Consider the following 27,939-nt stretch of genomic DNA (forward strand, 5'->3'; position numbering starts at 1 on the left):
GAGTTACTAAACTCTAAACTAAAAAATGTATCAGACGGTTCCACTAAGAAAAATGTAACAGCACAATTTCTAAGAAAGGGAGCACTACATGATGATGAACAACTTCAACTAGAGTGTCACATGGTACAACTGTTGTTGCATCCTAGCCCCGGTTCAAATGGAAATTGCTACATATATGATTGGCTTGTATGGCCGAGCTACGATCTAGATTGATCCCTCGTGCAGCTGCTGTGTAAACCTCTAAATTCTTTGGCCTTCCCACTGTATGATACCAGGATCGTAATATGTCCTGCATATATTAGAGGTTCAAATATTACATCATATTTATCACCAATTCACTTACCTCTTCCACCACCACGTAGGGGCACATACATATACATACACTTACACTAGGAGCGCAGATAAGGGGCAACCGACTCCAGCCCGCGACAGGGCCGTGTGTCGTGCGAGTGTGCGCGGAGCAAAATTCCCACCCGGCCGGAGCCGACGTGGCTCGGCTTCCCCAGCTGGATCGCGCAGAAGTAAACGACCCCTCCGAATCCCCACCCCCCTCGTCCTCCTCTCCACTCTCTCCCTTCAATAATTCCCTCCTCTGCTCGCTCCAGCTCCAAGCACCACCACCCCATCGGGGGAGAGAGGGTAGAGGATAGGATCCCCATGTATCCAACCTCGCCGGAGCAGATCCCAGGCGAGACGGCGCGGAGCTGCGGGCGTAAAAGGCCAGCTGGGCTGAGCCTGAGCGCGCCCTGATCCGCCCGCCGCCCGATCGGGATCGATGGGCGGGGAGGCGCCGGAGCCGCAGCGACTCAGCCGCGCGATGAGCTTCTGCGGCGGGATTCCCGAGGAGGCGCTGCACCTGGTGATGGGGTTCGTGGACGACCCGCGCGACCGGGAGGCCGCGTCGCTGGTGTGCCGCCGGTGGCACCACATCGACGCGCTCACGCGGAAGCACGTCACCGTGCCCTTCTGCTACGCTGTATCCCCGGCGCGCCTGCTGACGCGGTTCCCGCGGCTCGAGTCGCTCGCGGTCAAGGGGAAGCCGCGCGCATCCATGTACGGGCTTATCCCCGACGACTGGGGCGCGTACGCGCGGCCGTGGGTCGCCGAGCTCGCCGCGCCGCTCGAGTGCCTCAAGGCGTTCCATCTGCGCCGCATGGTCGTCACAGACGACGACCTAGTCGAGCTCGTCCGCGCCCGAGGCCACATGCTGCAGGAGCTCAAGCTCGACAAGTGCACCGGCTTCTCCACGGACGGCCTCCGCCTTGTCGCTCGCTCCTGCAGGTACGCGTACTCCTCGATTCTCTAGCTCCCCTTACCTCCGATCTGAGAGCGAGAGAAGCAATCTGGACTTCTGGAGTCAGGGTTACGGAGCCAGTGACTGGGCGAATATTCGAGCTGATGTTTAGTTGATGCCTCGAAGTGGTATAATGGATAAGACCGAGCTAAGCACAGTGGCGGAGCTAGGATTTTTGGCGTTGGGTAGGCACTCCAACTTTTCATAAGACTACGAAATCAATATATAAGTAAAAAAATTCTTTAAAACACAATACAAATGTATTAAAAAATATCATAATATTAAGTTCAACAAATAAGTTTAAATTTTGGAAGAATTACAACATAAATTGTTCAAATATGAAATAAGGTCTTACATAAACAAACAGGAGATTACAATACTACTCTAGATTCTTCGATTTGCGCTTTCTTATGATCACGAAAGTCTCAATTATATCATCCTCGCTTGCTTTGAAGAAAATATCCAACTCAATAAATGTAATTAAGCCATATAATGGTTCAAAGTTTGGCACAAACCACACAATTTAATTTTTAAAATTTGCTAATTAAGTATCGTGTGAGTAATCTGAATAATAAACAAAAGTAATAACATTGATATCTGTTAAACAAATATAGAAACAACTAACAAGACCAATCAATCCCAACTAGTACTCTATCGTGCAACGCATCTGCTCCAGCTGCCAGCTAGTGCTACTTTCCTCTCTTTTCACTTTTTCTAGACAAGGATCAAAGCTAGTACTTGATTTTCTAGGCAAGGATAAAGCAATTAGTAACTTACTTGTTAAGCTCTTGCTAAATTTTATTAATGACACCAAGATATATTCTCTTCTATAATAATCATCAACTGTTTGTACCAGATAAATTGAAGCTCACGGCATTGCAATATTAAACCTCAAACATCTGTGCTAGCTGAGTGACTATACTCTGTGCTCACAGTCTCACGTTCCTTGGCCCCTACACATACTTGCACAAAAATGGGCTGTATCCCTGAGTAGTCCTAAGCCCACCTGAACTACCCACTGGGTCCGCCTATGGCTAAGCAGTAGTTTCTGCAAGTAGAAGCTTGTTCTAACTAGGGACGATTTTTGCGAAAAGGTTGCTCGAGATCTGGATGCCCAGAGTTGGGCATACTCTCCTCACATCATTAGAAATTGTACAATCCTAGCATAGAAGACGTGCAAAAGCTTTAGGAGTCCATCTGCATTTCTGCATGGTTACGATTCATGGCTTTACTTGTAGGTTTCTTCATTTTTTATGGGAAACTAAGTTTGATGTAATGGTGTTAATTTTGCGTAATTTGATCATTCTGATGACTTAATATCGGATATGTTTGATATATAATTATTTTTAAGTTACTGAGCAAACAGCTGGAAACAGTGAATCAAATAAGGGAGTTATTGAAGATTTGGTTGTTATTTTGAGCTTCTTAGGTGGATCCATCAGGAAAAGAGTCTTCAAATTACCCCAAATTTAGTAAGCTATAAATGCTCAGTATTGTTTTAGCTGCTATTTTTGTTCAATGCATTTGATTATTCGAAATATTCTATATGATACAACTTGAACCACAGAGCAAACTCTACTGGCTTGTGTTGACTTCTGTGATTATCCTGCTTCACGAACTCCTTACAAAAAGCTTAAGCAACAATGTGGACACTACCATATATCTATTGTTTTATGTATTCTTTACCTTTGTAACCTGATTACCCCTGTGTCATATTGTTTTTGGTGTCAGGCCAGCGAATGTTATTTGTGGAGTGCTACTGCAGCCATTAGTTACATTTGTTTGTCTGTACTGCACCCATTTATTTTATGATTTTCTATTTAACATACTTATAATGCACTGCTAATATTGTGACGAAATCATTGCACTAACTTGTTGCGCTAAATTCAGTAGGTCATTGAGGATTTTATTTCTGGAAGAATGTCAAATTGATGATAAAGGCAGTGAATGGATTCACGATCTTGCGGCCAGCAATTCTGTTCTGGTAACATTGAATTTCCACATGACTGACCTCAGAGTGTCGCCAGCTGACCTAGAGCTTCTTGCAGAGAACTGCAAGTCACTGTTTTCATTGAAGATTAGCGACTGTGATCTTTCAGACTTAATAGGTTTCTTCCGAGTTGCCACAGCTTTGGAAGAATTTGCTGGAGGGACATTGTATGAGCAGGGGGAACTCACCAAGTATGGCAATGTTAAATTTCCATCAAGACTCTGCTCCTTGGGACTTACTTTCATGGGAACAAACGATATGCCTGTTATATTTCCTTTTTCCGTGGTGCTCAAGAAGCTGGATTTACAGTACACTATCCTCACCACCGAAGATCATTGCCAGCTCATTGCAAAATGCCCGAACTTATTAGTTCTTGCAGTAAGGTCTCCTGCCTGTGTAAATTATGAAGATACTCAATTGGTGGTCTTTTTCGTCGTAACTAACCTTGTAAATGTGTTTGATAGGTGAGGAATGTGATTGGAGATAGAGGATTAGGGGTTGTTGCGGATACATGCAAGAAGCTCCAAAGGCTCAGAATTGAGCGAGGAGATGATGATCCAGGTTTGCAAGAAGAGCAGGGAGGTGTTTCTCAAGTAGGCTTGACGGCTATAGCCGTAGGTTGCCGTGAACTGGAATACATAGCTGCCTATGTCTCTGATATAACCAACGGGGCCCTGGAATCTATTGGGACTTTCTGCAAGAAACTTTATGATTTCCGGCTTGTTCTGCTGGATAGAGAAGAGAGGATAACAGAACTGCCACTGGACAATGGCGTCCGAGCTCTGCTGAGGGGCTGCACCAAACTTCGGAGGTTTGCTCTGTACTTGAGACCAGGGGGGCTCTCAGATGCAGGTCTCGGCTACGTTGGACAGTACAGCGGAAATATCCAATACATGCTTCTGGGTAATGTTGGGGAAACAGATGATGGATTGATCCGTTTCGCATTGGGAAGTGTGAACCTGAGAAAGCTTGAACTCAGGAGTTGTTGCTTCAGCGAGCGAGCTCTGGCCCTCGCAATACTACATATGCCTTCCCTGAGGTACGTTTGGGTGCAGGGCTACAAAGCCTCTCAAACTGGCCGTGACCTCATGTTCATGGCGAGACCCTTCTGGAACATTGAATTCACGCCTCCCAGTCCCGAGAACGCAGATCGGTCGACGGAGGATGGGGAGCCTTGTGTAGAGAGTCAAGCTCAGATACTTGCATACTACTCCCTTGCCGGAAAGAGATTGGACTGCCCACAATACGTGGTCCCATTGTATCCTGCGTGACTGTAAATACGCTAGCAATGATGTTGGTAACTTGATATGTGGTTATTGTACGGATCTAGATGGCTAGCTGATATGCACCGTAATAAGCCACTGGTAGCTGAGATGTACCGGAATAAGCTCCCACTATTCTCGCCTGTAGTTCTATCTAATCCTAGGGAGATGTATACTAAGTAACGATGCGAGTCGGTGCTTGCTTCCCTGATTTATTCCTTTGGAGGGTATAAGATCGAATACCTGGTTTTTGGCAGCCTACTTTGAGATGCTCTCTATTGCATGTAACTGCTCCAAAGTGCTGAGACAAACTCAAAACTGGGTTGTATGTTGCATGATATGTACTGAGTATGATGTTATGCCCATGAGTCGCGGAACTCCTTCCTGCTGGAAACATATCTGATCTGTTGTTTTCCTCTCTTTATGATAACGATATTTCGCAATGGAGATGCTACATGCATACGAGGACAGGACGTATGGGAATGTCACAAACGGCATCAGCGCGACAAGGAAAGGATTAAAGGTGACGCTGCGATGCTTGGCATCCTCGCAGGTGTGGCTCCAGCTCTCGGCGTCAAGGGTACTATCGCAGACGTGGATCCAAGAACGCGACGGACGGCGTGTTATCAAGACCAAGAGCCGGGTGAAAGAACCAACCGCACAATGCCATGACGCCACAGCTCGATGATTTGGGGCACTTGTTTGGCTAGCGTACAGAGATGCGTAGGATGGTGTCTGCATCTAGCTTGACAAGTGGGGGAGGCCGACCTGACCGACACAAGGACGTCCGCGTCAGCGATGCAGAAACGCCAAGGGAGAAGCGGCTGATTCTGCGATCCATGCACAGTCGGTGTCTTCGACTCTTCGCGCGCTCAAAACGTTACGAAGATATTTTATTCTGTCCACTGGGAGTCAATAGAAATACCGTTGCAACTGCATCTTGGTCGCTGGCAGCTGGGGCATGCTGCTGATTTTACTCACCGGCGCAAGGCGTGTCGTGGAGCAGGGCGCTGGATCCACTGACTTCCGGGAAGTCAGAGGATAGAATGTGACGCTACATAATTTGACAAACAGTGTATTTGCTGCCGTAACTCGTACGCAGTAGAATTGCTACATTATCTTACTGTAAATTACTGTACTACTCACAAAATGCTATTTCTCTTTGACTTCACCTGTGTGAAGTAAGATGATTTAGATCCTCACGATCAGGGCCCATGTGCAGCATCAGCATCAGTAGTTGATCCGAGGATAAGCGTGATTCGGGAGAGATGGCCAATTTATATTTATACTTCTATAAAATAAATAATAAATAAGTTTACGGTAGATTCGAGCGATCTTCATCGCATATGATCAAACAATTCACAATTAAAATTAATCACGTACGTGATTGCTAGTATCCACAAGTTCATAACTTCACATGGTTGGGACGGGAAAAAATGCTATAAACCATGGCATTTGTTGGTTTGAGTTATGAAGTACATTGATACTCAATCTCCAATATAAAGTTTCTGTCGTTCATATTCACAGATCTCCATTACGGTCATGCTAGGACAGCCAATTACGACTTGTGATATGATATGTGTGGTCTAGAGAGAACCGAGCGCTGTTCCGTTGGTTGAGTATCACTGCATTTCATATGAAACTAGTAGAAAAGTAAAGAAGTATACCATTCTAGCACATGAAACTACAACCTCTTTGATTGAGTTTTGCAGGAATTTTGAAGTATCACAATAATTTGGAAAAATATCTATGTACATTCAGAGTTATTCAGAAGTAGTGTCAACTATGCAACTCTATCTATTAATCCACCATAGTTACAATTTAGTGCTTAGTATAAAAGGAACTCCACGGGCAACGCCTCGAGTAATTGACTAGTGCGGTTTAGCATCTAAATAGACAAATAAAATTCAAAATGCTAATTTTGGTTTGCGAATCTTAAATTTTCAACTGTCTTAAAGATAATTTTTTTTGTGCCAAAAAACATATAACAGAATGTTCACCTTGTGTAATTGCTAGGCTGGTTTAAATCCTATTTGTTTTTATTCTAATTATAAATTCTAGACCAAAAGCAAAAAGAAATGGTCAATCTGAAAGTTGATTTTGACAATTCACATTATAATATGAAATTCTATAATCCATAACCTAATGGAAAGTGGTTTTTACGAATTCTAAAGACTAGACTGAAACAAACAAACCCTTGGTCTATTAGAGGACTCTTGTTTCAGAAAGAAAAACGTATGCTAAATATACTCCTAAAGAAGACAATGAATCCTTTTCTCGAACAATCATTTAGAACAAGAAAAGCTGCAGAAAGATAGTCCATGTCGTGAACAGTTTTCACCTTTTTTCACAAAGAAATTTTATCGAGGCTAATCATATTAAGAAGATATGCCATAAGGATTTTTATTATGTTCCAAACATTAAATCAAGTTTTCACCATAATATAGTATTTCTACTTTTTTCATCCCTGTATCTTTTTCGTGAGTGGTGCCTGGACGTCTGATGTGCCAGGAGCCTAAAGTTTTTACAAATAATATAATTGATTAGGTGGAACTAATACAAAATAACGCGACACATCCTTGCAACTTGTCCATACATATTAAGATAACAAAAAATTAGCAATATTAGTGACAAATAAAATTCATAAGGACATGTCAAATTGTCAAAGATTTGTTTACGACAATATGTTCGTAATTGACTGAGGTACCATTGAGATCAGAAATTGAATACGAATCGAGATACGTGATGTAGACAGGTTCGAGCATTCGGAAGGAGTAATCCTCTAGTTCTGTTTGGATGTTATTATAGTATTGATCAACTCAAATACAAACAATGTGACCAGACCTATTACAGAGAGTAGATCAGACCTATTACAGGGACTAGTCCTATGCTAGGGTCTTGGTGCTTGCGTTGAGATGTATATGTCTTGATGTGCCTTGAGTTTTTTCTCTCGGGGGTTTGGGTTCCCGCTTTATATAAGACTGATATGCCGCGTCCTATCCAAACATAGTCAATATGAAGTCCTTCATCTTGTCCACCATAACAAAGCAGATGAATCCAACTTGGATACTAGTCGTTCTAGAGTTTGGGCAACCAATCGAGATATTTTTAGTATCCAAGTCAAATTCATCTGCTTTGTCATGGTGGACAAAATGGACTCCATATCGACTATTACTAGTTGTTCTAGAGTTGGGCATCCAATCGAGACATTCCTAGTATATGTCTTCTAGATTTCTGGATGTATCAAATACCGTAGATTCGGTTCCGTAGTATCTAAAGTTATTATAAATGTTCAGGGTATACCCTGTCTATATATAGTGTATTCTTTATACGTATATACCTCATAGTTAGATATTCGATAGTAGCCCTCTAACTTTGCTCAGGAGGAAAAGTTTATACAAGTGCCCACTCGAGTACTACCAAGTCTAAGTCTAGTCGAGTAAGGTGGAGCAGGCTTGCAGTCAAAAGAATCTAGCAGAAAACGGATCATGTTCCGAGTATCGAGTGGAAACGCACTTGAGTCGAGCACCCTAGTGTTAACCGCACTTGAGATTCAAAAGGAGGACTAAAACCTCGATGATCGACACTAGACTCCGAGTAGAGTTAAAAAAAACCTTCGAAATTTGAACCGTTGGGTACAGGAGCATTTAATGCACGCAAACGGGTGTGCGGAGACTCACAATGCCATCATCTTGTCTTTCACACCGATCAAAGCACCATAGAGACATGAGTGGTTACCAAAAAGGCGATAAATTTTGGGTTATTTATCTGTACAAATCTGAACTATAGCAATTCTTTCTCACTCTTGCCCTCAACCTTCTCGCACAAGCTTTCATATTTCTCTACCCAAACACGCACCGCTGTCGAAAGACTTGGACTCGTGGATTCCGGCTCCCCTGCGAAGACCTCGCTCCTTCTTCACTGGAGAAACAGCCCGACATGAAGACCGACGGTGCCTCCCTTGAGCAGATAGACGAGATGAAGCACCTGACTGAAGTTGGTGTGATTTCATTGATGCAAGAATCAAGGGTAAAGGAGCTTCAAGTTGAAGGGATAGTACCTCATCACGATCTGGTCGACTAGAGGCTTGCATCTGGTGAGGAATTCCCATCTTGCCGATTTGATTATGAGATCATGGTTTTTGAATCCTTCTTCCGATGTGGATTCAACGTTCCCCCTTCTAAGTTTCTTCTCAATGTACTTGACTGGTACCAAATCGAGCTCCACCACTTAAATCCAAACTCCATCACTATGCTTAGTGTCTTTGTTCATCTTTGCGAAGCCTTCCTCGACATCGAGTCGAGTCTGAATCTGTTCCAATATTTTTATCATCTAAAGAGGAACAAGGAGAACAAATGTGTTAGAGGTTGTGGTTTCTAGCTGCGATCTGGAATGAAAAACTCCTATATCCCAGTTACTTTAATCTCCTCTTGGCAAAAGGATTGGAAAAAACATTAGTTTTATGTTTTCAACTCCGACCCAGTCCACTCCTCCTTAGTCTATAGAGGCATTTTTCCCTTACAAAATCCATCCTGGACGAAGAAGCGCCGCAAATTCAAACACACCGCCTACTGCGTCATGACGATTGGTGAACTTAGGCAAAATAGCTTAACCGGGTGGCACATAGCCAAAGACTTGATTAGTCGAATGCTTAAGCCCCTTGAAAGCGATAACTCCAAGGACGGGATCCCTCGCTTGGGAATATGCTGGAGACAACGATAACTCCAAGGACGGGATCAGAGGTAAGATTTATATAGCAATATGCTGCTTCTGTTATCACAATCAAGCTCTTTCGAGTGGCCTTTTCTTTTTATAGATATGTCTCCTTCATATATTGTTGTTCGATTGAGCAAACTCTTCTCTAAAGAAGCATAAGAATGCTCCGTGCAGCCCTACTCCCTCGCGAATCCTCGACAGAGATGGGGATTTCTCAAGTAAGAGAGCAGTGCTAATTACTACTTATTCAACCTGATTCGACTTTTTGATTTAAGGCCCTAGTCTTTCATCAAAAGCACATCCTCACAACTGAGATCATTAACCTTGATGACACTTCCTCTTATGAAACTAGCGATAAGGGGAAAACACCAGTTGATCGAGGGGCTGTAGGGTCTTTTCGATCCGAGAGATTGTCTCCGCTATATGATCTAGTGCCCCTCAAGCACTCGCAGAAAACAAACCAACCGGTACTATCATCAAGTTGTCAGATGATTATTTAGTCACTACTCTGGCAATCGAGCACTTACATACTAAGGCTTGTTTGTATGGGTGGCCTTTCTACACGAGATAGCCAAAGCCACTCCTCAATCGCCTCCTTGAGTAACTGACGTCTGATGACTCGGTAAGAAAGGTGAACTTTATCGAGTTACCCCCCTCATATTGGTCATTTTTCTAAGCATTGGCTCGGTGAATCTAGAATAATGATGAATCATTGTAGACTGGCTTCTTGCAGGCAATGATAGCTTTGGCTTCATCTGTCCCCCAGGTGGCCCCTCGAATACAACCGATACCAGCTGCCGGTATGATGAAGAAGAAATTTACCATCAAAAGGCAAAAGTTGAGTATTTTTGCGCGCATCCTAGTCGCCACAAGGTTAGATCTGACTATTTGTTTTGGTTTATGGTCTTCCTTCCTATTTTTTAGCTAGTTGATGGCAAGTTGCCAGGCCCAGAGATATCAAAGGAAAAGGAAATAAGTGATCCAGCTAGCCAGCCAGTTTCAACTTCTTGTGATGCGCCACTTCCACCTCTTCAAGTAGAGCAAACTTCAGCATATGCTCCTGAACCAAGCTTGAGACTCGATGCACTCGAGGCTCCTGCAAGCCCACCGCTAATTGATCCATGGGTGGCAATGAAATCTTAGCTCGGGGCTATTTGCACCCAAGCAGAAGCTGTCAAGGCCCACTTCTGGCGATAGACCCCACGAGCTATCAAAAAACTCTCGAGAAGAAGGATGGTGAGCTAGCCGTTCAACAAAAGAGGATTGAAGGTTAGTTTTACCTGCAGATCACTAGTATGTGATTCGAACAACGAGCAACTAATGATAATTACCCTTGCTTGCCTTCTCAAATCTGTATTCTTCCTTAGAAAACAAGGTAACCCTTCTTGATGATGTGATGAAAACCATCAATGGAAAGGATAAATATCTTGCAAGACTCAAAGAAACTTCAAAGAAAGCAAAAGCTGATTGAAAAACTATGGCTGAGGCTTTGAAGAAAGCAAAACCTAAGCAGGGTGCAAAGGCTGATGCTCTGAAGAAAGCAAAAAGTGATCAGGATGCCATGGCTGCTGAGTAGGACACTACGGTTTCAACGCTTCAAAAACTGAGAGAACAGACCCTCGATCGCATGAACCAGTTGGCCTCCATAAGCGCCGAGACAATGCTTGGTCTCCTCAAGAGCTACAACCCCGACCTCGACACATCAGTAGTGACGGAGGGATTCGGGTGTTCAACAGAGGAAGCAACAGACATTATTTAGAGTCTCAAATCCCCACCTTCGCGGAGTCTTTAGCACTTAGCTTGCCAGACAACAAGAACAAGGGTAGCCCTTCTAATTGACTTGACTCAAAACATTTGAAACTTGTCCTGTGACTTGAGAATGTCTGTAAATATTACTGATATTTTGCCTGTCTATTACGCTACTGTCTGCTATTTCCTTATCGATTAAATAGAGTTAGCACAAGTAGATGCAAATACTGATTAGTAAATGTTGTAACCATCATCGCGCTTAGTTGACTGATTATCCGTTAACACCTAAAAACTCAACTATATAAATGACTAGATGTGTTGGCCTTTGAGTAACAACTCAAAGCAACCATAATAACGAGAAAAAACTAGTATAAAACTAGAAAAAGGGATAGCACGATAATCTTTTGTAAATTTTCACCAGCTAGCGCTTTGACTAAGGCACGAACATGAACTCGATAGAGATACACATAGATTGACTAGAACTTCAGAACCTTGTTAGTCGTTAGGTGCGAGATGACTGACAATCTCTTCTGCTGTTATGTCTTATTAGGTATAGTTGTCTGTCATCAATCCAACACATGCCTCTGTTGGTTCTATCCAACACAATCGACGCAAAGCCAGATAAACTTTTGCAAAAGTATATCCTTACTGAATACATATGGTATTACTGTGTAGCCCTTGACTCTCTGGTCGAGGAGAAAAACATACTTGATCGGAGAGTAAGAAAGAACATACTTATACTATCAAAAATATATGATGTAGCCCTCGACTCTCTGCTCGATGATTGGATCAAGTGAACAGTAAAGTTGTAGCATCGAAAGGATGTGATGTAGCCCCCATCTCTCTGTTTGATGTGATAATCAAAATAGAGAGTAGAGCTATAACATCATAAGATATCTGACATTAAATAATGTAATGCATGGCTCTCTGGTTAACACGATAGTTAAATAGAGAGTGAAGTATAAGGATAAAAAAATACATGATGTAGCCCCTGACTCTCTACTTGATGACCGGATCGAGCAGAGAGTAGAGCATAAGCATCGACTCATTCTTCTTGACCACATGATCGAGGGTATAAGCCCCCAGGCGTACATCAACAATTACATTATGGTCATCGAGTATAAATCGAACAGTCGGGTAGGTGAGCATTAAAAACCCACTCCCGCTCATGCTCGTTTTCACCGCAACCTTTGATTTAACATGTCACAATGACACCACCCGTCTTTGCAGAGATTAGACAAGTTATAATGCCCCAGTAGTGCCTCGACTTCCGCTCAACGCACTGCGTGGTCGAGGCGCCCTCATCATCACGCATGGTTCTATCGGATCTTGCTGGCACCATTTCCGCAGCATGACCCATTTCCATGGCTATAAATAGGTACATCCAGGGCTACCAATTTTCACCTCGTCTCCCTCCTTTCTCCCTACCCATTGCCTAGTAGAAACACATAGACCTTGAAACTATGGCTTCCACTCCATCATCATCTCCTGAGCCATGTCCAGAAATAGGAGTAGGACCTATGTCCCCAAAGCCTCTCGCTATGGTTCCACTTGGTGTCATCGTCATTTCCTCCGACGAGGAGGAATGGATCGAAAGGCATAAGAGGAAAAGGAACAGAATATCCATCAGAGGTTATCGACCCTTCACCCGCCACCTCCGGTGTTTCCTTGACGCCGATGCTGCAGAACGAGCGGCACAGGAGTCTGCGACACGAGTCATGCGGGAGGGAAATAAAGTAGTGGTGACCTTGATAAGATCATTAACTAGGTTACCAACGAGGCCTTCAGCGATGAAGCCCCCGAGCCTCCGGTGGTGTGTGGTTGTCTTCTCCGTCGACAACAACCATATCACCTCCGCATCCTGCGGAGGGCCACTCGGCATCGTCGATGCTGGCCAGTAGCTCCAGCAGGGTCTTCGCCTCGACCACCTTCCCTGACCCTTATGCTGGTTGACAGTCGATCCCCGAGACAATAAATTGCTGCTCCATGGAGGAACGAAAGAGATTCCTTGACTCGTTTGAGGGCAAGTAGGGATCCACATACTTCTGAACTCTTGGAGGTGATGGATCTTCACTATTTGCATGAGCTAGGTGAATCCTTTCAGTTAAGGATATGTAATAGGATAGTCAGTCTGATCAAAATATAGTCAACTTAGCTTTGACTTACCTTATCTATGAATAGAACTGTCGGAGTTAGTCGATGTGCCACAAGTTTTTGAGTATCTTACTGTTTGGAGTAGATAGCCGTACTAATCCAGGTCGAGTTACTTCGACTACTATATAGAGCCCTTCCCACTTAGGTGATAAGTTATGGCGATGAGCCTGTTTATGCACCTTCGTAAAACCAGGTCCCCAGTAGCGAGTGTTCTGGGTTGAACTTTTTGACTATGATATCTACGCAATGCTTGTTGATACTTAACCATTCGAATGGATGCTCGATCACGATACTCCTCAAATGACCGCTTATGATTACTCTTGCCCTTCTCCTGAGTAACTTTCCACTCGAGGAGATCCATACTTCAACTCGGTTGGGAGCACTACTTCTGCTTTGTAGACAAAGAAGAAAGGAGTTTCACTGGTAGCCCTAGTAGTCGAAGTACGAACGGTCCATAACACCGGGGGAAGCTCTTTCACCCATCGTTTCGAGTAAGCCTTTAGCCTGTCGAAAATCTAATGATACCCTGTAAGATTATACCATTGATGCGCTTGACTTGACCGTTAGGTTGAGGGTGAGCTACTAAAGCGAAATAAGTTTTGATGCTAAATTCTTTACAGAACGCAGTAAAGATCCCGCTCTTGAACTGGCTACCATTATCTGTAATTATCTGATGCGAAGTGCCGAATTGACTAATTATACTCCTCATGAACTTTTGGCCACTTCTATGATTATCTTACCCACGGGTTCTGTCGGTGTGTCAGGAATCGGGGGTCCCTGAGTCCCGAGGCCAGGCCAGCCGTCCGCCACGTGTCACCATCCTGCGAGGTCCCTCCTACGGGATGAGGAAAATCTAAGTTCCGAGAGAAGGTGCTCGGGGCCACAGCCTCTGGTCCCCGAGCACCCCAGTTCCCTGATGACCCGCAGAATCTAAGTACCGGGAAGAAAGTGCTCGGGGAGGTGCCCGCTCGCCCCCGAGTACCCTAGTCCCCCGATGGTCAGAAGAGCTAAGTACCGGGAGAGAGCGCTCGGGGGGCTACGTACGGCATCCCCCGAGCGCCCGGTTCCCCGAGGGTCAGTACAAAAATGCTCGGGAGAGAGTGCTCGGGGCTGCACATGGCAGCCCCCGAGCACTCGGTTCCCCGAAGGTTCGTGCAGAGGTGCTCGGGAGAGGGTGCTCGGGGTTGCACGTGGCAGCCCCCGAGCACTCGGTTCCCCGAAGGTTCGAGCAAAGGTGCTCGGGAGAGGGTGCTCGAGGTTGCACGTGGCAGCCCCCGAGCACTCGGTTCCCCGAAGGTTCGTGCGAGAGCACCCGGTGCCCCGACGACCCAGAAGGGCCCCCGAGGGGCCCGCCGACGAGGTGTCAGCCATTCAGAGGTCCAAGGCCATATTTAATGGGCATACGCGGCCTTACATCCTGACATCCCAACTGCTCCCACCGCAGTGTCAGTCCCTGCCATGCTTTGGCAGAGAGGCGTGGGGCCATTAATTGCACGGGTTCCGTCCCGTACCATCCGGTGTATCTCGGGATAACGTTGCCAGGATCAAGGCGTTCCGCCTGCCACCCTGCCCTGGCAGAGGAACAAGACAGGGTGGGCGCACCGGGCGCCTCTGTGGCTGCTCGGTGGGCCCTCTCAATGGCGCCCGGCACCAGGGCGTCCACAGTGACAGGTGGTCGGACGCGCGCCGCGTTTTTCCACCGCCCCTGTCACTTCGCCCAGAGGAAATGATGACGCCTTTCTCAGTCGTGGCGTCTTGGAACTCGTGCCCCTTCTTTCCCGTTTGAGGTATGTCGTGGCCGGCGAGTGCATAAAAGGATGGGCGTACAGAAAGAAGAAGAGAGGCGGACGAAGACACCGGATGACTCGAAGCATCGTAGAAAAGAACAAGCCCAAGTAATCGACCGTGCCACACTTAGACGAAGAACACTACAAGCAAGCCTGAGCAGAGCTAGAACAAGGGAGCCTCAAGCTCTTAGTTAGACAATATAGTCTTGTAACCAGACATATCCCTGGGGGATCCCCCTCAGGGAAGGATATTGCATCCACACAGGAGTAGGGTATTACGCTCCCGTGCGGTCCGAATCTGTCTAAACTCCGATGCATTTACTTCCCTTGCACTAGGTCGATCATCCCCCACCACCGGCCGCTGCATTTATTTCCACTTCCATTTATTTCTCCGACGAACTCATTCAGGATCATCCCCCCGGCCGAATCTCTAAAAAGGGGTCTCTCGGGATCCCTGCGACAGGAGTTCACCCTCTGACAGGTTCGGCCTCGATGCACTCAATAAACGTATCGATAGCCACGAATAGGAATTTGAAATCACCTTGGTCCTTTGGGAACGGTCCTAGGATATCCAAGCCCCAGATGGGAAAGACCAAGAAAGAGGAATTATTTGCAAAGCTTAGGCTAGTCGAGTGGTCTACCTTCTAAAAAGTTGGCAGCTTTCGCACTTTTTGATCAGCTCGAAAGCATCCTGAAGGATAGACAGCCAATAGAATCCTTGGCGGAAAGCTTTTCCGACCAAGGTGTGGTAAGACGCATGATTACAACACATACCTCTATAGATATCAAGCAATATTTTACTGCCCTATTCCTGAGTGATGCACTTTATCAAGATTATGTTATTCCCCTTTTAGTAGAGCTTGCCATCTACCAAAGCGTATAGCTTGGACTTATGAGCAATTTTCTCTGTAGATGCATCACCCTTAGGGACATCTCAACCTTCGAGATAGGTTTGGAATGGGGTCATCCAAATCGGCTTGCTTTCGAGTAGCGCAGCTACCGTGTCTGCAAGTTTTGCCTCGTTGACCTTACCAGACTGCTGGTAAAGTTAGGTAGCTTCCGTTCACCGAACTATCAGGATAGATGGTTTGAGGAGTTTCTCAGCAAAGACTCCCTTAGTCACTGGTGTTCGAGAAGAAGCGAGTCTAGCAAGTTCATCCGCTTTAGAGTTATCACTTCTTCTAATGTGTTAGTTCTAGCCCTTCAAATTTTTCCTCGAGCTTTCGCACCTCGTTCAGATAAGCAGCCATGTTTATGTCTGAGCACTGGTACTTCTTTTGCACCTAGTTTATGACTACTTGTGAGTCCCCTTTCACGAGAAATCGCCTGATTTCAAGTGATCTTTCACGAGAAGTCGTCTGATTCCAAGTGATGAAGCTATGCAAAGCCTGTTTCCCAGTCATTCGTATTCTACAACATTGTTGGAAGATTTAAATTAATGGAACAATGTACCTGAGTTCGTCGTCCGTTAGGTACAATGTCAGCCCCCAAGCCCTGAAGTGTGAGCGATCTATTGAAGAAGAGCGTCCAGTGGTCATCAACCACACTTGACTTTGTTTCTTCCACGCTTGTCCATTCAGCGATGAATTCTGCTAGTACCCCCAACTTAACGCTCGTTCGCGGTCTGTAGTGTACATCGAACTCATTGAGCTCGACTACCCATTACGTGATTTGTCTAGTAGCCTCTCTGTTGTGTATGGCAACCTTCAGCGACCTTGTGCGCCTGAAAATAGTATCATAGCTTTCGGGAAGATATCAAGACTGCATATAGCAACTTCTCCACTTGCGAGTACAATAGCTTAACATTGTGTAGGACTTTGCTCATGTAGTAAACAGGTTTTTGGACCTTGATCTTTTTTTTCGGGACATTCCCGCTTGACCAGCAAGACCGTGCTTACAACGGTTACTGCAATGTACAAAAATAGCTCATATTTTTCATTAGGCGGTGTTATTACGGAGATGATAAATACCTTTTTAAATCCTGAAAGACGTTCTCTGCTTCTTCTGTCCACTTGAACCGGTCGTGTTTCTTTAGCAGCTTGAAGTAACGCATCCCTCGCTCATCCATCCTTGAGATGAATCGACTAAAGGCTGTTATGCATCATGTCAATTTTTGAACTTCTTTTAGTGTTGAAGGCGACCACATTTGGTTAAGCGTCTCGATTTTACGTGGATTGACCTCAATGCCCCAACTTGACACCAGGAAGCCGAGAAGCTTACTAGATGGAACGCCGAACGAGCAATTCTCGAAATTAAGCATCATACGATACTTCCTGAGGTTGTCGAATGTCTCCTTATGTCGTTAATCAATGTGCATTCGGTTTTAAACTTGACTACAATATCATCTTCATAAGCTTCAACATTGCGACCGATCTGGGGTTGTAAGCAGTTTTGAATACACTGATGATAAGTAGCACTAGCATTCTTTAAACCGGAAGACATCTTTACATAACAAAATATATCAAAGGGAGTAACAAAAGAAGTTTTCTCCCCATCTCTACCCCATGCTAATTTGATGATACCCCGAATAGGCATCTAGGAAACACAGCAAGACACCCCGCCGTAGAGTCGACGATCTGGTCGATGTGAGAAAAAGAAAATGGTCCTTAGGACAGGCTTTGTTAAGGTCGACAAAGTTGACACACATTGTACGCCTACCATTTGGTTTCTTCACAAGGACGGGATTTGCGAGCCATGTAGGATGACAAACCTCTCGAATAAAGCCCGCCTTTACGAGTTTGCCGACCTCCTCCGGGATAGCTTGCTTCCTATCCTTTGCGAACCTCAATCATCTCCCTAGGGACCCCGGACATATCGGACGGTTGCCATGGAAACATATCTTGGTTCGTCCAAAGGAAAATGATGATCTCAAGTTCCTATTTAGGATTAAGGTCAACCCCTACTTAATCGTCTTGGTTGATTCAGATGAATCGAGGGGTATTGCCTTGACACCACCATCAATCTTATTGTCCTTGGCACCGTCGTTGTAATCTCCTTTAGCGGCCTCATTGGACTTAGAAGTGCTAGCAAGACTTACGAACTTGGAATCCTTAACCCTAACAATGGCTTGATGCTTCTGACGCTTAGACTCCGCACCTTTTGAAGCAGTTGTCGTCCGGTAGAAGTGCTCGACCATATCCAAACTTTGCTTATCACATTTGACCATTGCACGTTGATCCCCTTTGACAATTATGACTCTTTGGGGCATGGGATCTTAAGTGTTTTATACGTGTAGTGCACCATGGCCATGAACTTGCCCAGCATTGAGCGGCCTAAAATCACATTGTAAGCCGTCTCAGAGTTTAGCACATCAAACGTTAACTTCTTTGTACGAAAGTTGTCAAGCTCTCTGAACATGACTGGCAGCTCGACCTGGCTAAGGGGTATATTGGATGGATTTAGGGTTATACCATGAAGAGGCTCAGCTCCTGCATTGAGCTTCGACCTTGAAATTCCCATCTTGTCTAACGTCTTGGCAAAGAAGAGATTAAGCGAACAACCCCCATCAACCAATATTCGATGTATCTTAATGTTAAGGATAGTAGGATAGACCACAACCTAGTATCAACCAAGGTGTCGAATCGCACTAGGTGGTCAACTTAGTTGAAGGTGATCGGGACCTCTAACCACTTCTGACCACTTGAGGTATTGAGTAGGCCCTGTCAGAGCCAGGTTGGCCTCTCTCTCGACCGCTTTGTACTGTCTCTTGGATTCGTACGCGGCTTGGCTTGTTTGCTGTGATGCTCAGTAACAGCTCATCGATCTTCTTTTTAATGATGTGACATTCGTCGAAGTCATGTTGGTTGGTCTGATGGACGGGACACCACTTTCCACCACCTCAGCTTAGGTGTTGCGCGACTTGCTCCTACCAACTATGGCTACAGTAGTGTCTGGACCTTTATGCTTGCCAGTTGGTTTATTCTTCTTGCCCCCGTTCTTCGAGGTCTCAAGATTGTCCTTGCCAGGCTGAGGGTTTTTGGCATGTGCCTGAGCTTCAACATGCTTTGCAGACGTGTCAGCCAACTCGAAGAGCACTTTGACCATTTGGATCCTTCTAGTTGCTAACTTGCCAACCAGATGTGTCCTTGACGCCTCGCTTAAAGGCGATGATGATTGATTCATGGAAGATGTTTGGGATCATGTTGCGCCTATCATTGAACCTCCGAATGAAGTCTCAAAGAGATTCATCTTTTCCTTGGTTCAACTGATGAAGATCGTTCTCCATTCCTAGGTGCTCGAAAGTACCCTGAAAGTTTACGACGATTTGAGCCTTCAACGTGGCCCAAAATCGAATTGAGTTGGGAGGCAAGTTCAACAACCAGGACCGTCCTGGCCCATCCAGCGTGGTCAATAGATAGTTGGCCATTACCTTGTTGTCACCGTCCGTCACTCGAATAACAATGGTATAGATCTGCAACCACTCATTGGAATTGAGCTTTCCATTTTATTTTTGGATCGAACCCACTTTGAACTTCTCAGGCCACTGTATCAATCGGAGCTTAGGCGCGAAGGCTTCGTAACCCCATCAAACTCTTTAGGAGGGGGAGAAGGAGGATTGTCATGCATGTTCCTTCGAATAGAGACTCACGTCGATCGTCCCATCCTGGAGATCTGCGCTCATTATAGCGTTGGTCGTCCTCATAGTGTTCCTCACGACAGTTGTCCATCACTCTCCGTTGATCGTACAGATTGTGAGGGATGCGGTTTCTCAAGTCTTCCTGGTTCATGCGCCTATGAATACAGTAGTTACAGCCTGGCCCGCAAGACTGCGCTCCACCATGATCACTTGAGCTTCCCATCTGCAATTCCTCGACTCGGGGATGTCCGTGTCCGTGTCTCCTCTAACTGGCGCCTTGCCGACTAGTGTGCCTAGAGCTGCTAAGGTTGTTTACTCAAGGAGCCTAGATCTAAGACGTATCGAGTAAAATCTTCACTTGATTGAGCATCGGGGTTAAAGGATTCACCAAATCCAACTCAGGGAAGGATCTTAGAATGAGATGAGAGCCCTGGACGTTAGCCTTTGGAGTACTAAAGACACCACTACCGAGGCTTTGCTACGACTGAGTGGATGAAGCCTTGTGATAGTTGTCCAAAGAGTATTCGTTCCTCGATCTCAGGACCGGTGCTGGTGGAGGGGTACCCACCAGAAGTTGTCGTTAAAAATCAAAGGACACCTGACCTCCTACGATCCGTTGATGATCAGTAGTATTAGGAGCTAACTAGGCACCAGCCATAGATGTTCCTGGTGGTATATCTCCATCAACGCCGATACCATGGGTGGCGGATGCTGCTGCTGGGTTCGCGAGAATCTCGACACCATTATTCTCTATAGCGTTTTGATCTACCACCATAGGGTCGTCGGGTGGGGTTTCGACTCCTCGAGCCATGCACATGAATCGATCCGTTCAACTGCTCTAGCTGTCAACCGAGTTGTCGTTGCCACTATCCTAATCCTTGTCCTCGCTGTCGGTGTCTATGCACTGGAGAAAGTTAGGCTCTTTGGGATCACAATCGAGAGTCCCACCTCATGGTATGCATCCAATACTCCTTCAGATCCAACTCGGGGACTCAAGAATACCGGTGTGGATCAGTCCACCTTTATTGTCCTAGCGAAAAACCACATCTCTAAAGAGAATCTCAGATCTGGCATGAGGCAATGAGTAGATGGTTTCTGCTGACTCGAAGTGGTGGTAGAAACCGTTGTTAGAGAAACCAACGCGGATTTGAACTCGAGACATGATCAATCCTGAAAAGCAGAAGAAGGCCCCTACCCAGCGCACAAACTATTAAAGATTTGTTATCGACAATATGTTCATAATTGACTGGAGTACCTTAGAGATCAGGGATTAAGCACGAACTAAGACACGCAATGTAGATAGGTTCGGGCATCCGAAAGGAGTAATACTCTACTTCCTGTTTGGATGTTGTTGTAGTATATTGATCAACTCAAATGCAAGCAATGTGGCTAGACCTGTTACAGGGAGTGGATCGGATTTAGGCTAATCTAGGGTTGAAGTCGCCGAGTATCTCCTATGCTAGGGTCTTGGTGCTTGCGTTGAGATGTGTATATCTTGATCTGGCTTGAGTTTTTTTGTCCCGGGGGTCTGGGTCCCTACTTTATACAGGGTTGATATACCACCTCCTATCTAGCTATAGCCGATAGGGTACTTCATCTTGTCCACTACGACAAAACAGATGAATCCGACTTGGATACCAGTCGTTCTCGAGTTAGGCAACTAATCGAGACATTCCTAGTATACACATTTTCTAGATTTCTGGATGTAGCACATACCGCATATTTGATTCCACAATATCCGTAGTTGTTATACATATATATGATATACCCTATTCATATACAATGTACTCATTATGCTTATATACCCCATAATTAGATATTCGACACAAATGACAACACGAGCAAAAATCAATTATTAGTCTAGCTAGCAGAAACTGCGATGCAGAACTTCTGAAAATGATTACAAATCAAACTCAGATATTAATAAGAAGCGGTTATTAAGCATTATATAATATCTACTTCCTACCTTGTTGATTATGAAAGGCAATTGTTACGTCAGTGCTTAAAATAGGTAGTTCAGTAGATCAGTAGATAAATCTTATGTAACATCCTTTTTTGAAAGAGACACAAAAATTTCAAATGTGATATAAGGCATATGAAGCAAAACTCAGGTAAATATTTAATTGCAGAGCCCCTCTGAGAACACCAGAAGTCATCATCTATAAGCATGCCATCAGAAATAGCATGGACCATTGATCAGTTATAAGTAAAGCACAATACTATGAGTTGATCTGTTATAAGTAAATCACAATACCATGTGTTGATCAGTCATCACCAAAGAAACTCTTCAATTATAAACTTATAATACAGGAATGATCAAATATAGTATAAAAAGAAAAGGGAAATCAATAGTGCCCAGAACGTCAAAGCAATGCATCCATCAGAACACATCATTACAAAAACCAAGCAATATAATAAATATTGGCTACCGCTTTTTCCATTTGTTAAGTAATACCTAGCAGTGAGAAGACCATCCTAGTCTGTCGGAGGGTGAACTCCTCAAGCGGGGATCCGGAGGGACCCCTTTGAGATTCGACCGGGGGATGATTCTGAGTCCGCCTTGTACGTGAAATAAATGAGAGTAAATGAGATGCAGGTGGAATGGATGATCGGATGCCCGAGAAAATAAATGCTCTGGGGATTTTAGACAGGTTCAGGCCGCATGGAGCGTAATACCCTACTCCTGTGTGTATGCTATAAATGCTCTAAGAATGTCTCTCTGAGGATCTACTGTGTTACAAGAGTGTTTGTCTAAATCTAGGGCTTCGTGCTTCATCCGTCGTCATTCAGAGTTCGTCGGATGTGCTCTGAAAACTCCTCTCTGTGTTCCTCGTCTTCTCCGGGGAGCCCGCCTCTCTTTTATACCCGGTTGGGGCGAGTGGCGTGCCCAGAAAGGATTGGCGCAAGTTCCAAGGCGCCATAAATGGAAAGCAACCATCATGGGCTGCAGCTTGAGGTGACGGGGAGAGTTGAAAACGCGCCCCCGTCTGGTCTTCGTCGTCATCATTCCGCTTTTCAGCGAGTGCAGCGGGGAGGGCCCGCCGAGCAACCACCGAGTAGCCCCGCGTGCCCGCCCGGTCAGAGCGAGCCTGACACAGTAGGGCGGCAGGCGTTGCACCTCGAGCCCTGCGACGTTATCCCGAGACGAGCCGGATGACGCGCGATGGGACCCGCGCTGAGGGGAGTGGTTGGAAGTGACAGGCCACGCGCCCTCTTAAATGCAGCATCGGGCCTCTCACCAGTTGACACCTCACCGCCGAGCCCTTGTGGGGACCACCGGCGAAGGACTTCTCAGGCCCTCGGGGAACCATAAGTGCTCGGGGACTACTGTTCACAGCCCCGAGCACTCTCTCCCGGATATGCCCTCTCTTGTTCCTCAGGGAACTCGGGTGCTCGGGGACCACTGTTCACAGCCCCGAGCACTCTCTCCCGGGTATGCCCTCTCTTGGTCCTCGGGGAACTCAGATGCTCGGGGACCACTGTTCACGGCTCCAAGCACCCTCTCTCGGAACTTGACTGCTCGGGTCATCGGGGAACTCGGGTGCTCGGAGACCACTGTTCATGGCCCCGAGCACCCTCTCCCGGGTCTTTGTCTTCTCGGACCTCGAGGAGATAATCCCCGAGGGAGGGCGCCACGTGGCACTCTGCTGTCCTGATCTCAGGACTCGGGGACCCCCGGTTCCCATGTCACCGACATAGCCCAATTGATCAAGCAAAATATAATTTTTTTTCAAAACCCTATTGACATGAGGACGACTCAAAGTCAAACACGGGTCAAGAACCCGCAATGAAATAATTTGAGTGTCTCCCACTTATTGTATTTATTTATTATAAATAGGTAAATGCCCGCATGTTGCAATGGAAACAAAACAATTCACAAGTTAATATAATTTATTGGAAATTTAGCTCAGTTTGACATGTTATGCTAAGCTACGAGAATAGATAGCTAATGATAAAAGAAATTTTCTCAAAATTTATATGCAGTAAAATTGATAAAAGTTGATAAATTATCGAACAACTATGGTTACTATTGGTCAAAATCAGCATGCCTTTGCAAAAAAAGAAAAAAGTAATTAGACACCTATAACTCAATCCTAAGCCACAATTGTTTGTTCAGTGGCAGCAATTTGGTGTGATAGTGCACCAGAATGGGGGAACTACGAACAAAAACAGACCAGGAATAAACTACTCCATAACCAGCTGTCAACATGTTTTATCAATCTCGCAGAAGCAATCAACCATCAAACTTCTGCCTCCTGCCCATATGTAATTCTGAAAGCTATCGCCATACAAAGATGAAAAGCAACAAAGGATGCAATTTTACATTTTAGTAAACAGAAGTCAGATTGTTTTTTCCTCATTCAAAGGTTTTTCAGAAATCAAATATTTTGAGCACAGATATATCAACAGAAAGCCAAATCGCGGTGTGGATTGTTCTCTGCTTCATTTGTTCATATAAATTCAGACTAATTAACACACGCACATTAACACGGTATACTTTTAGCACGCATGCACCAAATCCCATTTCAAACTTCAGGCATGAAGCAAGCGCTGAAGCAATTTTAACCCTATCATCATTAACACACGCACAGCTGTGGTCACACGTGAATAAAAAGAAAAGAGAGAACTGATGTAATCACAATTATGGATTGGGATCACTGGTGTATACCTAGGTGAACTAGCACATAAAGGGGGGAGAATGAGACTGTAGCTGTCGCTGAGGGCCCCAAATTCATCACCACAGTTGTCGCGTGGTCTTAGACCCGGTGACCCGTAGCACGGTGGCACATCTTCGCATTGTTGAAGGTGCCACATCCAATTGCCCGTATGTCCCTCCCTGAGACCCGATCTAGGAAGGACCACTGGATTTGGACCTCCGGGAATGGCCACCTTCACGCTTGGAAATGGACGCCGTCACCGGATTCCACCACCGCGCGCTTGATAAGGGTTGTCGTCACATGATCCCGCCGCCGTGTGCTTGGAAGGGCCGCCGCCATGGCTTTGGCTGCAACGAGCTTGGGGAGGGCCATTGCCACTGGATCCAGCTGCTGTGAGCCCACGAACTTGGGGAGGGCTACCACTGCCGCCGGCTACCACAAGCTCGGGGAGGGTCGCACACTTGGGGAGGGCCACCATGTCCTCCAGATCCGACGCATACTGGTAGTGACGACCTCGGGAGGGGCGTGAATAAGAGGAGGTGCAGGACGTGGATGAGATGGCATCCGCGAGGTTACAGCATTGGCGTGGATTTGGAGGAGCCCCCAGCGGAGGAGGAGCACGATGCAGTGCGGGTGCAAGAGGCGCGACTGGGCAATACCGTGGTGGAGGGGGTCGATGAATGTAGCCATGCGTGGTTGCGCTTGCGGGCACCTGAGGACAGAGAGAGTGGGATCGGGGAGGAGTGGGGGGATTGGTGAATAGAAATTTCGGAAGTGATTCATGGAGGCAAACGTGAGGGAGGGTGTGGTACAGACGATGCGTGCGGGGCGGACGAAGGGCGGGCGAGCGGACAAAGGGGCAGAACAAAGCTGCCCGTCGATCCGTGCACCAAAGAGCACCTCATTGCTGGTGTAGGAAGTTACTATCCGTTTAACGTACAATACAAAGCTCCAGCCTTTTCTATTCACCCTTAATTCAGTTATCTCAGGACAAACTTGTCAAGCTTTTCCTTAAGTTATCTGATTGGTTGGCTCAACTCCAAGAAGGATATTTTAATAGTACTGAGCAGGTAACATTTTTGGTTTAGATAAGCTGTCCTTGCGTCTTGCTTGAAGTAATTTGATAACATGGTCACATTTGTTAGGTGGACTGTAAGTTATGAGAGAGAGAGAGAGAGAGAGAGAGAGAGAGAGAGAGAGAGAGACTAACCTATAGGTTTTTGTATTTTTGGTGATATCCCCTTCTCCTTTTCAAACTTCAAATTATTTTGATTTGTCTTTGTCTGCAGTACAGAATGAATGTATTCAGAGTTTCTTGCATAAGACCATCCGTGTTAGCAAGCATGGCCTGACCTTAAGTGAAATAAACTGCCGCATGTGTTGCATAATTGAAAGGACTGAATTAAAAGTATATAGGAAACATAATGTTACTGTCACAAAGAAAAGGTTCATGGTTTACATAGCAGCTATTCCTATGCAACAAAATAACAACCCTGAAACATGTCACTGTTATCCTTTTGTACACAACTAATTTCCATAGGTAGTAGCTGGTAAGAATAGGAACAACAATGTAGGTTTAGTGAGAATCAGTCAGATGCATACCTTGAGATGGCTAATATTGTCAACAACACTTGATCAACAAAATGAATATGTAGCAGAAGCGTAGCTGCAGCAAATAGGAAGGGATAAGAGGAATGAGTACACGCGCTACAACACTACAATGATCAGAAGATGGGATACTGGACATGATCTGGCAGAGAAATGACATGGTACCTACAATACTTTCTCTGCGATTTTATTAGTTACATCCAGGAATTAGTCATAAGGATGCATTGGGAACCCGATAGGAGGGGCCCTAAAGATGCTTTGAATTCATGCCATGACAGAGAGTTTTTAATAAAAATGTATCTTATCAGCAAATACTTGTTTCTTATTGAATATACTTGTTCCTCCTGTGAATATACTTGTTTCTTATTGATCAATATAGTAAGACTTCTCTATTGTGGCTAAAATGTTTCTATACCTTTTGGCACCATATTTTCAGTCAAAATTTAATTTTGGCTAATTAAACTCTTGCACTGAATATGACAGGATCTTCAAAAAGGAATAGATCTTGATATGGTTTCTACTGAGATATTACAGAAATTTTTTGACTTTGAGAAATACACTGTTATGGCTGAATTGATTCATCGATTCCAAGTAAGAAATTTATTCCATTATTTTACTAAGCCACTCTATTAGCGCAGTATGAAAGACGGAAAGGAAGATTTTTTGAAGAAATTGACTATGTCCTTACCGATACAATTAGAGGATCTGTAGTTGATTTCTTTACAGTGTGGCTTACTTCTCCTACTATTTCGGAGTTCGTCAAAGGCCTTTTAGGATCATTGCCAGAGAACGCGTTCCAAAATAATACCTGGGGTCAGGATTGGAATATGAACCAAAGAGTTGCTCCTGCGAACTCTCAATTTCTTTTTGTACTTAAAAACTTGATGCTAATCAAACAACCAAGCTTTTGCTAATCAACTCACCTCGTATCTGCGGAATCGCGCAGCGGCGGATCGATCCCAAAAGGTTGGAGCGAGGGTTTCAGAGGATCGATCAAAGTTGATGGGGCTGGGCTTCTCCCTGTACTCACCTCGTCGATCGATCTTGACTGGCCTTCTCCCCGGCTTGACCTGGTGATGGCGCCGGCGCTGGCTGGAGGGCGGGGGACCGTGGTCCGATCAGACGCCTTGGGAGGGCGGGGTACCACAGGGGAGGGCGCCGGTGCTGGCTGGAGCGAGGACGATCCGCGGCATTGGCGCTGGGTGGAGCGAGGACAGGACTATCTGGGGCGCTGGCTGGATCGAGGATAGCACTGCGCGGAGCAGGAGGGCACGTGGGAGGGTGCTCGGGGAAGGAAATTCTACCGGACCTCGTTTCATAAAATTTTTTGTTCTCCTTCTAACTCTCAGCTGCACGATCAGAAAAATACAGCATAGAATAAGATCTTATAGAGATTTTTTAGTGAAGATTTTTATAGAATTTTCTTCCAGTGTCAGGGAGAGGGTAAAGGGAGGGCACGACGCAAACCTCGAGCCCAGCTATCAGAGGAAAAGAGATATAGGGATATTTAATTTTTGGACATGACTAAATACTGGCCGTGTATGTTATAAGCGGATAGCATACACACCCTTAATTAGAAAAATACTTAATTAATTGTTTTCCTAATTAGGTAAATTGGCATTCACACGCAGAGCGCGCCTGCGACAACACCTGGGAAAAAGCGAATTTCTATGTCCATAGACAAAAATCCTATGCATTGAAAAAAGCATTTTATATACTATGGAAAAGCATTTCATATACTTTGAAAAAGCATTTCATCTGACCATCTTTTCCATTTTTAGTAATCCTAACAAAGACTAGCAGGACAATGCAGCAAAGAAGAGAGGCGCACCCAAACAGTCCATAAAATCCAAAAAGCAAATTGTTTCAATTTGCAAAACTCAAATCCGTGTAAACTCATAAAAAACATATTGGTTCCAAATTACAAGCAATTCATATGAACCTAGAAAAGCATATTATGTAAATTTGAAAAGCAAAATTAGCATAATTTGGTACAGATTTGAGAAACACATTTCGACGAATAAGCAATTTTTTAAAGTCATGAGCAAGTTTTCAAAAAATTGTAAGCAAATTATAATACACACAGAAGCACTTTTTTATATGAAGTTGATGTTAAAAAAAATATCATCAAAATATACTGAACTG

At 45.1% G+C, this 27,939-nt stretch overlaps 1 protein-coding gene and 1 long non-coding RNA gene across 8 annotated transcripts; one reads left to right on the forward strand and one right to left on the reverse strand.

Annotated features, from left to right (window-relative positions):
* On the reverse strand, window positions 1-27,184 carry LOC133884423 (uncharacterized). Of its 5 annotated transcripts, none has more exons than XR_009903110.1 (6): window positions 26,718-27,184; window positions 26,483-26,602; window positions 25,789-25,852; window positions 25,397-25,469; window positions 8,607-8,878; window positions 5,873-8,533 (listed from the first exon to the last, which is right to left on the reverse strand). It is a non-coding gene; the product is annotated as an uncharacterized LOC133884423 (long non-coding RNA). The 5 variants fall into 5 exon arrangements; XR_009903108.1 differs by having other exon boundaries at window positions 5,873-8,537; XR_009903109.1 differs by lacking the exons at window positions 5,873-8,533; window positions 8,607-8,878 and adding an exon at window positions 1-289 and having other exon boundaries at window positions 26,718-27,180.
* LOC133884422 (coronatine-insensitive protein homolog 1b) lies at window positions 482-4,802 on the forward strand. 3 transcript variants are annotated; one of them, XM_062323822.1, is made up of 3 exons: window positions 482-1,281; window positions 3,185-3,667; window positions 3,749-3,885. In XM_062323822.1, the coding sequence occupies exons 1-3, from the start codon at window positions 776-778 to the stop codon at window positions 3,750-3,752; spliced, it is 993 nt and encodes a 330-aa protein (XP_062179806.1). In that variant the 5' UTR covers window positions 482-775; the 3' UTR covers window positions 3,753-3,885. The 3 variants fall into 3 exon arrangements, with proteins under 3 accessions (XP_062179806.1, XP_062179805.1, XP_062179804.1); XM_062323821.1 differs by having other exon boundaries at window positions 519-1,281; window positions 3,188-3,662; window positions 3,749-4,802; XM_062323820.1 differs by having other exon boundaries at window positions 520-1,281; window positions 3,185-3,662; window positions 3,749-4,802.
* Window positions 27,185-27,939: the final 755 nt, after the last annotated feature.

The sequence above is a fragment of the Phragmites australis genome, chromosome 11 (genome assembly GCF_958298935.1).
Source record: "Phragmites australis chromosome 11, lpPhrAust1.1, whole genome shotgun sequence".
Taxonomy (NCBI): Eukaryota; Viridiplantae; Streptophyta; class Magnoliopsida; order Poales; family Poaceae; genus Phragmites; species Phragmites australis.

Coding starts and splice junctions, on each gene's coding strand:
- LOC133884422 (XM_062323820.1), top strand. CDS start 776: ATGGGCGGGGAGGCGCCGGAGCCGCAGCGACTCAGCCGCGCGATGAGC. Junction 1,282..3,184: donor CTTGTCGCTCGCTCCTGCAG/GTACGCGTACTC, acceptor CGCTAAATTCAG/TAGGTCATTGAGGATTTTAT. Junction 3,663..3,748: donor CGAACTTATTAGTTCTTGCA/GTAAGGTCTCCT, acceptor TGTGTTTGATAG/GTGAGGAATGTGATTGGAGA.